At 51.1% G+C, this 14549-nt stretch overlaps 1 protein-coding gene across 5 annotated transcripts in view; it reads right to left on the reverse strand.

Moving 5' to 3' along the window:
* Positions 1-7986: 7986 nt before the first annotated feature.
* LOC117226180 (uncharacterized) overlaps positions 7987-14549 on the reverse strand; it is a 29197-nt gene continuing 22634 nt past the window's right edge. For all 5 annotated transcript variants that reach the window (XM_033480255.2, XM_033480258.2, XM_033480256.2 and 2 more), the window contains exons 6-7: positions 11515-11808; positions 7987-9986 (exon numbers count right to left, since the gene is read on the reverse strand). In XM_033480255.2, the coding sequence (XP_033336146.1) occupies positions 9643-9986; positions 11515-11808 (638 nt within the window). In that variant the 3' untranslated portion in view covers positions 7987-9642. The remainder of the gene's footprint in view (positions 9987-11514; positions 11809-14549) is intronic.

Genomic DNA, 14549 nt, shown 5'->3' on the forward strand with positions numbered 1-14549 from the left:
TCTACGTAATTATATAACAATCATCTCACGAATTTTTGCCGAAATTCTTCTAGACTCTCGACGATCGAAGCATAAGCATAAATACATCGATAGACGCAAATCTTCTACGAAACGATCAAAGTACAGTAATGTCTCTCTAATTGACGCTCAGATTGTCCAGAAAAATGGACAATTTGGGAAGAGAAGATACGATTATTCGAGCCTTATAGCTCGTTTTTTATAGTTACGAATTGTCAAGGTTATGTCAAGGTTATGCAAGGCTCGAATAATCGTATCTCCTCTTCTCAAATTGTCCCATTTTTGTAAACAATTTGAGCGTCGCTCAGATGAGAGACATTACCGTTCTCTTTGCTACGAAGAGAACGAAGGAGCGGAGCATTTCAAATGCCGCAATCTCTGTAATCTCCGAAATCCGAATAAAATCGGTATCGAAAGACGCGAGGGTTTCGGGGGCGAGGAATCTGTCGGCAGAAGAATCTTGGAAACCGCACGGATGTCTCCTAGCAGGGGCGTAGGTTTCGGGGAGCCGGTTCGGTTCGGTTCAGCGGAAGTCGTCGACCGGCTGGGAGGAAAGAGGAATTCCAGCGGGACATCGCGGAGAGAAGGTCTCTTGGAAGAGGCAGAGGCAGAGGCAGAGGCAGAAGCAGAGGCAGAGGCAGAGGTAGAAGCAGAGGCAGAGCGGAGGCGGGTCCGGCTGTCGTCGGTTCTCGGTTCTCGGTTCGACTCGAATTTTTCTGGGTGAGTTCTCATGAGTCTTGGCACCTCGGAGAGGTGGGCGAGCTGCTGGCGGGTGAACGGGGTCTGGGGTGGGTTCTGAGGTACCCCAGCGTGGCCGTTGCGGCAGCGGCTGGGGGATCCCGCGCACCCGCGGTGAGAGAACAGGCGAAAGGGGTGGCCGGGTGGTGTGTGACGAGGTTGTCGCGGGGGATGAGGAGAGAACGCTCCGTGGGAGGAGGGATTTTGAAAGAGGGTCGGTGGTCGAGGTGGTGGTGGTGGTGCCGCTGCTGCTGCTGCTGCTGCTGCCGCTGCCGCTGCTGGCGGAGACGGAGGAGAAAGCCTGCTCGAGGAGGAAAGGATGGCAAGGGGTTAGAGCAGAGGGTGAGGAAAAGTGAGGAGAAGGAGGCGGTGGGCCGGGGGTGGGTTGCCTAGCTACCGGCGAGACCCGGCCAAGATACTCCGAGATCTCTCTCTGTACTGTTTTAGGTCCGCTCCGCATATTTCGCCATCGGGTTTGACCATGTTCTTCGGCAACTTTGCCTCGCAGCCGCATCCGCCGAGGAGAGCACCGTGCGCCAAAATCTTCGGACCGAGCGATCCCTTGCCGAGGGCCCCGTTTTATGCAGCTCCTTCGTCCACCTCTGTTTCTCGCGACCGGATTAATAGGATCGCGGATCGAATGGAGAAGACACGGTTTTTTAAAGGATGTTTGTTAGCCTGTTCTTCTCGTCGGGCGATCGTTGCTCCTTATTTGAACGGTGAAGCTTTGAGAGCTTCGAGCAGCTGTTTGCCGGAGCCCAGAAATTAAGATGACGAACGTTCGTACGATGCACTTCCTTCGGGCTCCTTTGTTCGGGGGCTGAGAGGGTGGCTTTGTTCGCCGTATAGAGATTAATTAGATTTCCGATCTTTTATGGAGGCGCTGATGAAAGATGCATCGGATTATCATTTGGTTTAATAGCGTTGCCGCGCGCGCGCGCGCGCGCGTTCAAAGAAAATATGGTAGAGCTTGCTTGGAATTTCTCGACGAACTTCAGGGAATAATGTTACCGAGACATTGGGATAGTTCGAGAGGCATCGAAGATGACGAGCGAAATTAATTTCCCTCCGCTGCCAGACGCCCCACTCTCTTTACGTCGGAGGAAATCTTCTTTTCGTATTTGCATAGCCGATGGGAAATAAAAAATTGAACATCAATCCAAGACGGGGAGGAGAAATCAAGCACGGGGGGAGGGGCGGGGAAGGAAAATAATTGGGAGCACTTTTGAAGCTGAGCGAGGGAAACTCTCGAGTGGCCGCCCTTCGCGAAATCTCGTGTACTTTACCTGCTCGTTTCGGATGCAAATTTCACGTAAAAACGTCCTCCTTATATTTCCTGATAAGGAGCGCGACCCTCGAACAGGCTTAGCGTCGCGAAGACGCGTTCGCGAACGATACGCGATACGATATTTTAAAAAATAATTGCCCAAGCCGCTTTCTTTCCTCTGTGTTAATTTTTTTGTCAAAAGAGCGAGGACGCGTCGAGAATACTTGTAAATCTATCGTCAGCGAAGAATAAGGGAGATTACGGCGTTCGAAGGGGTTGCTTTTTAAAGAGCGGATTTTGTTGGAGACGGATTCGACGGAACGAGAAAAGTTCAGGGTAGATGACACTTTCGTTCTTTTTCAAAACGAGATACCAGTGTCGCCCTCGAGCGAGGAAGGCGGCAAAGACATTTAAGAAGACTCACCCTCTTTCTTCTCGCCGACCCTAAGAAAGTCGACTCCACCCCCGTGGTAAGGCAGCTCGCGAAGGAGTCGGTAAAGAACGTCGGGTCTAAACGAGCTAAGAAATAGCCAAGAATTTACGTTTTCTCGATCCTACCGAAATTAAATCCTCCGATTATTTTTCCTACGAGAATCATTAATTCGACTCTCTCTCGACGGAATATTCGAAAATTTGCGTATCTTAAAAAGTGCCTGCCTCGATTTCAAATGTCGTTCGAACGTTCCGTGGCGACAGGAAAAATTGCGGCACAGAAAATGGGAAGGAATTGTATTTGATAAAAAAAAAAACGTGGAGAATGGTGCACTTACCGTTCGACTGTCAAAGGGGCCGACGAAAAAGTAACAAAGAACAGCGAGGAACGGGTCGGTAAGAAAGGAAAAGAATAAGACGGCTTTCTTAAAGAAGTGGCGCCTCCTTTTAAGAAAACGCTAGTACTCCGGGTCGCCGTCTAAGAATGGTGGCGCCGTCGCCGAAGAAAGCTACCCCTTTTTATCTTTCGACTCCTCTTCCTCGACCCTTCGAGGACTAGCCGAAGTTCGCCACGAGACACGATTCTCTTTCCAACTAAAAAACTCCTTCTCGCATCCCTTCCGAGAATTTCGGTGGAAACGAATCGAATGAAAGGTACGCTGTTCTGTTCCGAGAAACAGAAACCTACTTTCCCGGAGTCTACGCTTTGCGCCAGTTATCCAGGTCGAAGCACCCGGTCTAATATTTAAACTGCAGAGCAATAAAATTACTTCGCCGCAATTTATGGGGGTTCCACGACCGCCAAGAGTCACAGGGAAGTAGCGTCAAAGAAAAATCGCATTGAAAATGCAAGGACCGGAGCGAAAAAGAGTCTTCCCTCGAGGGAGACGATTTTTCCCCGGTTCCACCCTCCTTTCCAGGCTCCCTCGCGGGCGTGGGTGTTCCGGGATGGGCCGACAGTACGAAGAACAAAGGATGGGCTCACGGTCGGTTAATTTAATCTAAGCAAACATCATATAGATGGTACGTGAACGTGTTCCGCAGGGCAGCAGGAAGACTGAAGAGGGTGGAACTCGCTGGAAGACAGAGAGGGTGGCGCGGCGTCGGGCAGAGAGGACCGACGGTAGCGCGGGAGAGGCGGGGGGAAGGATACGGCTGTGCAGACTGTGAATCTAGATACATACGTAACTACAAGAGTATTCAAGACGGAGCTGAGAAACGATGTTTAGCATGTAGATGAAGATCTTGGTAATCAAGGGCTCCAGCCCCCCGGGCACACTTCGTCAAGTCTTACTTATTTCTGGCCGTCCTCGTGCGATCCGCGAACCGTCACGGTGCTTCCCGAACCCATCCGCCAACCCTTTCGGCTCGTACGAGACGGCGAGTCAGATTTTTACGGGGTGGAAATTCGCCGTTGCGTCCCCCGAAAATTATATTCGCGTGTATTATTCAGGACAGGGACGCAGAAAACGTCGATTCGAAGCATCTTCCAGCCTGTGGAAGACGAGAGTGAACATTTAAAAGCGAACGCGACGAACGATCGCGCTTCGAGCTGTCAAAATTCGCGGGAGCTTCGGTTTCGATTTTTCCAAACCGCCAAGGTCCTCCAATTATTTTCCAACCCTTCTGCCACCGATCCTCCAGGTCTCGGCTACCGGAAAAATTGTTGAAACCGGCATCGAGCGAACCAAGACCGCCCTCCCGCCCCGAATCATCGACGTAAGCGCGAACGAGCATTCGCGGCGCATATCGGGGCACAGGAAACGAAGCGCGAGCCGAAGAAGCGACGCGATTAAAACGACCGAGCGAATATAAAGTAGGTGGAATTTCAAAGCGAGCCATTATCGAGTTACCGTTACTTGGCCGGCGCGATTTATTCGGAAAGCGGCGGTAACGAAGCCGAGCCGATCCCTTCCCGGCGAATATCTCGAACCAGAGCCGTATCTCGTTCGAAATGATCGGGTCTCGTTGTCCGAAAATTCACCCCGTAATCGACGGACAAAAAGTAATTTCCCATCGAGACCGGGACAAAGGGTGATTTTGCATGGGGGGCTGTGCCGGCGATAGCCACGGGGGTGGCAGTGACCGGTGCGTGTAACGACCAACTCAACCCTTCGATCTCTCTCCCTCTCTCTTTACCTCTTTCTCTCTCTCTCTCTCTCTCTCTCTCTCTCCCTCTCTCCCTCGTCCTCTCGCTGGACCACCCTTCGGGCCACCCTTCGACCCTACCCAAAGCCGGACGAGCGTTTACGGTGAACGCCACGTGCGCTCTATGCGTGGAAAAGGTGCACAAGAGGGAAAAGAGGGTTGTTCGCGCGTGTTGCGTTCGATCCGAGCGGTATGTGGGGCTCTGGGGCATTTTTCGTTCGCGTTTTTACACCCCCGCGCGCCCCATTGCCCGCCGCCCGCCGCTCCCAATCTGGTTAGACATTCGTCGACTCGCGAACCACCGCGCCACGCCGCGCCGCGCGGAATTCGGTGAAGAGGGTTTCAATTTCAAGTAGGCTTTCAACGAGTGCGATTTCCTCACTTCCGCCCTCCCGTAGAGCTTGTAAGCCGTGCTACAAGGCACGCCCGTGCTCCGACGATCAATTTTTAGGCAGATCGTCGCGCGAACGTATAAATCGTTCGTTAGCGTATAAATCGGAATAAAATTGTCTACGATGTTTCGCTGCTGGTTCTATCGAGGCCCCGGCAAATTATTTCGCTGCAGACGCCGCGGAGAATCGTCTGAAATATTTTTAATCAACGCGAAATAATTTTCTTCGCGTCTCACAATGGAGAATTCGATCGAAGCGAGCGAGAAAAAGGTTCTGAAAAAATACTTACTGCACGATGATCCCGAACAATAATCCCGGCGATCGGTCCTTTGTCCCAGGACAAGCTCCCGGCGCGCATTATCCGCGGCAGGAAGCGCGCTTTTTCTCGCGGGACTGGAACAATAAGCCGGCAGGTACGGCGCCCGATTGAAATGCACATTGTTCGCGTGGGCGTGACGCTCGGAGGGGTGTTCTTCGCGCGGAAGAAAAGGCCACGGAAGCCCAAGAAAAATCGCGACCGCGGTGCCGGCCGGCTGACACGGCTGAATTTACCGGCAATTGGTAATGCGGCTCGACTGCAGAACAATAAATCGGTATGGGCAACTGGTCGAGCCAACGAGCCGTGTCCCTCGTTCGCGCAACGAGTCCTCGCAACCGAACCCTCTCTCTCTCTCTCTCTCTCTCTCTCTCTCTTTTGCTCTCTCGCTCTCCTCTCGCCCCGTCTCTCCCTCCGATTCTCTCCCTCCGGCGGAGAGACACCGCAGAGAGGGAAGAAGAATGGATCGGCGCGGGGGAACGAGTGAGAGAAAAGCCCCCGGAACGACGGTTTAGGGAGGGATGAAAAGCCGGGGGCGGAGGGGACGCGTAGGAGACTATCCCCCGACGTTCACCGCACGCTATTCTTCATACTCCATTATCCGTGCTCCGCTCCACTCTGCTCCATTATGCTGGCACCGCGTATAAACGACGAGCCGCGCCGTTTCGAGCCACCGTGATGTCCATCAGGCTGCTACCTTCGCGAAACACCGATAAACACCGCTCTCTGCGGCCAGTTTGCGCGCGACACGCGGCAGAAACGCGTTCTTTTTAGTGGCCGCGCCGCGCCGCGCCGTCGACGAACAAGCCCGAGGGTGCCGGACAAGCCCGACGGCCGAGCCGGGGAACAGCCGGAGGGGATGAAAGAATTCCGCGAGCCGAGCGGTGGATCCGCAGGCGGATTTTTGGGGGGTGGTTTCCGTGGCAGACGCGCCGGAATTTCGGACACTGTTTGCGAGTTCTTCGAACGAGAACGAGGGATGTCTAGATATGCTGCTTAGAACGTTGGGAATGGTGGTTGAATTTGTTGCGACGCGTCGGGGGTTGTTGTTTCCTCGCATTTTGTCAAATCATTATCGTCCCGATGCTTCTGATTTCGAATTGTATCGAGAGTATTTTTACTTTAAAGGAATTTTCTTTTTGTAGTAGCAGTCGCGGGGGTGACTTTTGCGGTAAAAATCGTGGAACTTGGGGCGCTGTTTCAGAGAATTTGAACATCATGGAACGGCAGAGTCAAACCTATTTAGATTGCTATATTTTTGCTCGATAGAATTCGATATCTTTCAAGAATAACTATTGTTCAATTCAATATTGACCAGATCTGTCCCAAGCTATGGATTTAAACAACGTTGAAATCCACTCTTTAATTTAACTATTTCTACTGCATCTATTGAAGTCCATGATTTTTTGGTGCATTCGTAGAACACGTGGAACGAAGTTCAATGTGCAAGAAAACACGCGTATTGCGGGGAATGACAACTTTCAGCGTGTCCGTTAGAACGGCGATCGATCGGCTAAATTTTCCTTCGCGGAATTTCGCGATAGATCGACGAACGTGGCGATTCGCGGACCATTCGGCACGCACAGGGCGCTTTAAAGTTTAATCACGAGGATCGCTAATATTCCGAGCGACCGCTCCGAAACGCTAAATTCGGGACGTGTATTCGTTAGCGGGTCCGCATAGGGCGCGGCTCGAGCCAGAAGCAACCTGCCAGAGAGAGGAGAGTCTTCTCTCGGGGTCTACGTTTAATTAAATCTTTTGCGAATTTACATACACGCAGCTCCGTTGGGCGAGGATCCTTTGGAAGCGGAGAGAGAGAGAGAGAGAAAGAGAGAGCGCGCAGAGCGGCGCGGAACAGCGGCTTTTGGGGGGGAACAGCTTTGTAGAGATTCGTCTCGTTACCTGTGTAACCCTTTACCTGATGGAAACGTCATTAAGAAGACCGATCTTATGTATTTTTTTGCAGCGGTCGGGCCGGGCCGGGCTATCGTCGACCCTTGTTCCACGCCGCCGTCCACGGTGGGGGACCGAAGTTTGAACTACGAAGAAGCGTAAAGCGATTAACCCTTTGCTCGCAGGACTTTCGACGGTGACGCTCTTAAAAAACACGTCTGGACGCTCGATCTCTTCGTTTTGTATAGCTGGAAAATACTGGACGTCCCGGACGCCTCGTTGCCCGGCTGCCTTCGTTCGAAAACAGAACTTTGCAGCACGCTTTTTATCCTTTTTCGTTCGGGGACAGTGTCTTTTAGATCTCTTAGTTCTGCAACGAACAAACGCTAGCTTGCTCGAGAAACTGAAAAGCTGGAGGAGAAAGAAAACGGTGGAGATCATTAGTAGCGAAACGATAAATAAAAATCCAGCAAGTAATAAAAAAAAAAACAAGGATACCAAAACGCGCAACGCTGACTTACGATCATGGAAGCCATCGAGGTTGACCTGGAACAGGTAGAAGCAAGAAGCAAATTAAGAAAACGAGGACCAAAATGAAAATAACGAATCGAAGAACGCTGGTTCGAGCGAACAGTCGAAAATAATGGTCGCGACATCGAACGAGCGCAAAGAGGAATTAAACGGCGGGGAATAGGCGAAAGTAATCGATAGAGAGAAAAAAATGGGAAAAAGTGGAGCCGGTGTGAGTGGAGCGACGAGAAACAGCGACACGTCGTCGATCATATTTTGAAATACACTTTTATTTCGACTCGGTCAAAAACTACGATAACAATAGGTTGGTAGATATGTATATCGGAAATCATTCTTGGGGGGGAAAATGCGGAGTGTTCGTCGTCGACGCGACCGAGGGGGTGAGGGGCAGAAAAAAAAACGAATAAATCGTCGTCGACGCGTTGAACGAGCCACGGCCTCTCGGTCGGACACCGTGGCCCGCGAGCTTCGGTTTGTTCGGCTTTTTTTCGGTTTTCGTATCCACGGGAAATTTCGATGTGAAAGCGTTCCGCGGCGCCGCGGAATTTGTCTTCGTTGAATCGCAAGAAGCTTCTCCCTTCCTTCGCGCACCAGATTCGACACCGTCCTCCGTCTCGATCGTCGACTCGGCCCGAGCCTGGTCCACCGTCGCCCCGACCTCGCCTCGAGTAATATCTCCGCGCGTCGCGTGTCCCGCGAGAACCGCGACGCGAACCACGCTCGGACGATTATTGCACGAGCCCGCGGTCAAATCGATCGCTTTATACTATGAAAACATAATCGCAAGGAGTAGAAAGTGCGTGCGGCGGTTCGCGGGCGGCTGCTCGAGCTCCGAAAACTGCTCTACCCACGTTTTTACCCAGCTAGAAATTTCATTCGAAGCTCTGTTTTCCAAAAAGCTGCCGGCTTAGATCGACACGCGAAAGAGCAGAGAAATCGTCGCGAAATCAAAAGCAGACTTTACAAGACAAATTAGTACTTTCGTAGCGGTCCTGCTAGATCGGCGATGTCAATTAGAAAGCCGGCGAAACGTCGAAGCTACCAAAAAATATCGTCGTACCGATCTACGACGAAAAAAGATCGCGGCATGTTTCTTCTCGGACCGGCCACCGTAAAGTGAAATTTTCCTAAACAATTCACCGAATTGTCACGATCGATGAACGAACGATCCTCTTACCAATTACTCAACAAGCGAGAAAAATGATTAAATCACAAAGCTCGTCCGCGGATGCCGGTCGCAGCTCTCAAGGCCTCGTCCAGCCAGCCGAGAGCCAGCCGACGCACCAGTTCACTCGACTTCGCGTAGTCCGCCGACAGTGATGAATGACTCGATGAAACGACAATGCTCTATCTATGTACAGTGTTATATACATCATCATCATCGTCACCATCACGGGGGTCGCGGTGTACGCCTGTTCACTCACACCGTATTGCACTCATTGTCAGCACCCGTTCGCCCATTTTCTCTCGCTCTCGCACTCTATCTCACGCGCACTTAATTACAAATTCAGCCCGGTCTAGAAGATTCGTTGAGACACAACCAGTGGAAAAAAAGGATCGTCGTCGACCGGCTTTACGCTTTTCGAACGCGCACCAGACTCTGTGTTCGTTTTCAATGTGTCGCGTGTTTCTTCTCCATCTCTCTACCCTTTCTCTTTCTCTCTCTCTCTCTCTCTTTCTCTCTTTTATCTTCTCCTCTCTCCCCCTTTGTATGTGTGTGCTTGTTTGTGTCTGTCTGTCGGTCTATCGTTTCGTAATGCCCACTAATAGCTAGTTTTGCGCCCGGTGGTTCGAGCCAACGCGTCCCCACAAAATCACAGTGTTGCCGATCGATGATAAGAACGTCAATTCGGACCTAGGATACCCTACAGATGGGGCTCGTTCGACGAAATCCCGGCCTCTTGGTATCAGTAGGGCCTCCAGACGTTGTTGTCCGGCCTGACCTCCTCCTGTCTCACGCTGCAACTGTCCGCCACCGCTCTCTGCTCCGGGCTCTCCGAGTTCTGGAACTGGTTACCGTACAGCTGCGAGTAGAGGATGCTGGGCAGCACACCAGGCGTCGGGAAGTAGTTGCCGTAGTTCTGACCGAAACCCTGCTCCTCGTGCACAGGACTCTCCGTGGTGCTCGAGTCCGTCGACAACGACCGAGGGGACACGTAGTCCTGGTACCTCTGGGTGGTCGTGCCGGACATCAGGCTGCTCAGCGGGTCCAGCGGGTCCGACTGACCCGTCGTCGTCGAGTCTGGCACCACTGCGATCGCAACAAACAAAAATACCTTTCGTTTTCAGGTATCTAAGAATCGATTTCGCGAGTAATTCGTTCTCGACGCGGAGGCAGGGATGCTATTTTATGAATGTCGTTGCAAATTAAGGTGATCGGAGGGACAGCGCGATAACAATGGAGCGAGAAGGTGACGGAAATTGTATAAAGAAGTATTGAGAATGATTGTTATTCGTAAAATCTGTGACAGATGAGCGCGAACGTACGAAATTAACGTTAGAGGTGGTCGAAGATCGTTGCGATCAAAGTAGGGTCGCTTTACGATTTTTTTTCTACCCGACCAGATGCCCGACAATTTTTTAAACAAATGCATTTTGTAGCCCAGGCTTCGCAGAACACTGCACTATTTTTTATTTCGTCGTACGTCCTCGTATCCATATCCAATCGCCCGACCAAAGGAAATGTTACCACTTAAAACCCATTAATCCTTTACTCGCAATCCCAGCTATTTTTATAAACAATACCGACACGAACCATCGAGTGTGTCGCGAATAATGACGATCGGTAGCAAAACATTCCCAGAAACAACGTTAATTTTAAACAATGACCATCCAAAAAGATGAAAACTCGAATTAAGATTAGCAAAAGTTTAAACAATTATTGCTCGGAAGTTACGAGGTAGCTTTTAATTAGACAAACGCTATTGGATACTTCGAAGGTTCCTCCAAGAGACGCCGTTGGTTCCATGTCGCTGCGACTCGTAGTTGCCGAGATATCGACGCGCGAAGAACGTCATAATTTTTCATATTTCTTTCATCTCTGTCCTTGTCGCGCCCTCGGATCTCTCTCGTTCTCTCTCTCGCACTTGCCCGCACTGACCTGCCCGAACCTCCCGCCACGTGCGCGGGTCAGTGACAGACGCTACGTCACAGTTTTTACTATTACCGTCTAGCGTACGCATTTCCAAGAATTCGAGCCCATTCATCCCCCAACCCTATGTATTTTAAATGCGACATTTCGGCACTCGTATCTCGGGAACCACTTGCGATAGCGACGTGGAACAAAAGCCATTGGCCAGAGGACGCTCTCCTCTATCAGCTGGCTATATTTCATCGTCGATTTTGCAACCGTTTAGCCCGTATTTTGCAACGAACATTCGACTTACTGTGGACTTACTATCGACTTTATTTAATTTCAGGGTGGTACATGTTCTCCAACTAAAAAGAAATAATCAAATAGTAAATAAAATTGTTTTCTAATCGTAGAAACTATTTTATGGTATTTGCGTGGTCCCGTTTGTTATTCTGCGTCTCAACGTATTTCCCTAACAGCTAGGGAAGAGGGCTGTTAGGGATTCGAAGCTTTCACCCAGCTCTTTCGAACGCGAAACAAAATGCTGTCGGAAAATCTGATTTCGCGGGGTACGAGACCGATGGCATGGGCTCGGTCAGAGCGGGATAAAGTTGAAACGGATATCCCGTGGCCCGCGGGCGCGGCGGGTCGCGGCCGTCTAACGAACCAATTACAGGGGTGGAACGACGAAAGTGATGAGACTTACGGGAAGATACCGCTGAGAACGCATCCTGCTGCGCCGTGGATCCCGCACCGGTGCCGGAAGTAACGGTGGAGCCCGCTGTCGAATCGGGCGCCGTCGGCGTGTTCATGGATGCGGTGCCCGCGAAAGACGCCAACGAGGACGACGGCGGCGGTGGCGGCGGTGGAGGCGGCGGCGGGGGTGGGAACGACGCCTGTGCCGCGCACGACGACAAAGGCCCGGGAAGATAACCAGCGTAACCAGCCGTGCTTCCGTATCCCCATGAATTGCTCGCAGTCAGACCGAACTGGGACATGTCTGAAGAGATCGGGCTCGTTCGTGTATCATAGTATCGCGTGCCTCGGTTATTTATTCCCCACCCACAGCACTCGTCGGACCAATTATTCAGACCGTCTAGCAACAACAATTATTCGGAACCCCGGACGAAAAGAATTATTCAGACGCTCGGGCAACAATGACGATTGACAAAAGATCGGGTAAAAATAATTATAAGGGATGAAAGAAAAATGTGTTGGACCGCCTACAAGAGTACAGTTTAATATTGCAGAGGGACATAATAATATTTATTACAGAGAGACGCTGCATAGTTTCATTTGTTCTTCGAGTGATCATTCTATTTGTACCACATTTATGCGATGCAGATCAGAGGGAACGGTTTCCGAAGGATTTCATTCAACCCTCGCAAAGCGATGCTTGTGCCAATGTTCACCCAGAGTATTTAAATCGTTCGATCGCTTGCACAATTTTCGGCAGTTGAATAAAATAAATTGCTGTTACATCGGGAACAACAGAAATATCTTCAAAAATACGTTTTGCAAAATAAAGCACAGAATCGTTGCGAACATGGTACAGTTGCGAAAACGGTCCGCCGTTCCGAGGGTCGAAGGAAGAACATGGACGACGTTAAAATGATCGTAAGGCGAAGGGAATGAAATAAGAGTCGTGCTTCGTTGATCAGCGAACTTCTGCCTTGGCAACGCGGATTCGCTGCTCGCGTTATTGTTAAATAAATGGAGACGCGCGATGGGAACGCATCCTGGGCAAAGGATAAAGGCGGAACGATTTCGACGGTGGCGACTAAATATAAGTGGAAAAGGTAGTCGGTCCGCGTTATTCGTCGATCTGAATCACTTTGCGAGTATGTACATCCACGAGCCGGTTCTTTTGCGTCCCCCACGGGGGTTGGATTTATTTTTGCGGCGTATAGGCAGCATCCCCGATAGATTTTCCAATGAGTTACGGGGCTGAGGGCAGAAAGGTCGGACACGGTTTGCGAGGGGGGAGGGAGGGCGGGGGTGCAGCCGGACAGAAAACGGAGGGAGGCTGCGTCGAGATCAAAGGGTTGGTCATCCCCGCGTGGCTCTGGCCAACTCAAATAACCGAGCTAGCCTCGACCAGCGCCACCGGGGTTCCCCGTGACGATAGCCTAACCCTAAATACTGCAACCTAGCATGCATTCAGGTCGTTCGTTCAATTTTCGACAGGCTGCCCCGGCCGGACCGTCGCGCAAGGAGCCCCGGACTAATTCCACTTTTAAGATTAATTCGCCGAGCGGCCCCAATCAGCGAGATCGACGCTGTTCCGAAATTAATTGGGAAGCCGCGCGCTTTTTCCTTCGTCTAAAAAAAATTTCAACTTTCTTCGCTTTATTAAACTAGTATTTTCAATTAGACTTCGGAATTCGGTCACCGGCTCTCCTGTGTATAGATTTTTAGAACACCGCTATTATTAGCATCTCGCTTCTCGGGGGTTAATTGACGCCGGGCCCGTTCGATACACGGACCCGATGGAAATATATTCGTGCGCAGTTCGACGCGCCTAATTTCGAACAAACGCGAAATCGCGGGCAAGTTCTTTCTACGTCGAAGCAAATTTTTAGCTCGTTGACAGACTTTGCGATCGCGTAGGTTTCCGCGAGGAACGGTTGATAACGCGTTCAACGATGCTTAACGATACGGCGGTCCGTTCGAGGCCGCGCGTTTCGAAGCAAGAACTTCCCGGTTCCGTGCGAGAATTCTACGATTCGGCCGGGAATCGGAGTTAATCGGTGGCTCTGATATCAGAGAATCTGGGAGAAGATGTCCGTGGACGAACGGTTACGTTGTATCGAGGGCTGCGGACGCGAATTATCGATGTCCGATGTGGGGAAAAAAGTTAATAAAGGAAATACCCGGCGTGCTTGATACTTTATCGGGGAATTTTCCGCGTTATCGCGTTCAGGTCAGATGGCGACTCATTAAATCGACTCCGCCGGCAGAATATTTGCCAGCGCGGAGGGTTCTTCCGCGGGAAGATAATAATCGTTCGCGCGAAAAATTTTTTCGTCGCGGTGGTTCCATGTTTTCGGAAGAAACTGCGATCTCTGCGAAGAAGCTTCCGGCCCTTCGGGAAAAAAGGCCGGGGAACGCGGACGGGGAGCCGAGAACGCGACGGTTCCGCGTGGAAATTCGCGGATCCGGTTGCAAACGTACAGAAAGCCGGGAGCCGAGAGCCGAGAGTTACCGCGCCGAAACGACGAGCCGCCCCCGACGTGCTCGCCGCTCCCCTGGCAACCCCCACACCCCTTCCCCTTTAATATAATATTTAATCTAGCTTTGAACAGGCTTGCGGTTTCCGCCTCTGGAGTCGAGAAGCTAGCTCGCAAGCCTACACCGAAAGCTTTGCCTGTATCCAACGGAGGCCAGCGGTGTCTGCGCTTGGAAATATTCCCAGCTTCCGGGGAAGCTCTTCTTACGATATCAGCAATGAATTTAATTTTGAAAACGGATAGGGCCACCCCGCGCGTCACTACCGAAAAACAAATTCCAATTAACGCGGTCCAATTTTAAAGAACTCGATCTCATCGTCGAAATCGATTTCGTCCGTCGAGCTCCGCGAGAACGACGCGCCGTCGAAGAAAATTCTCGAACGTTACAATTTCAAGATCCATCTTGAATTATTTTTTGTCCGGTCTCCGAGGCCTGCGGATCGATACAAGCAAACCCGAGCGACAGATCGATGCAGTCGCTCAACCCTTTGCACTCGAAGCCGAATTAATA

Source organism: Megalopta genalis, chromosome 11 (assembly GCF_051020955.1).
Source record: "Megalopta genalis isolate 19385.01 chromosome 11, iyMegGena1_principal, whole genome shotgun sequence".
NCBI lineage: Eukaryota > Metazoa > Arthropoda > Insecta > Hymenoptera > Halictidae > Megalopta > Megalopta genalis.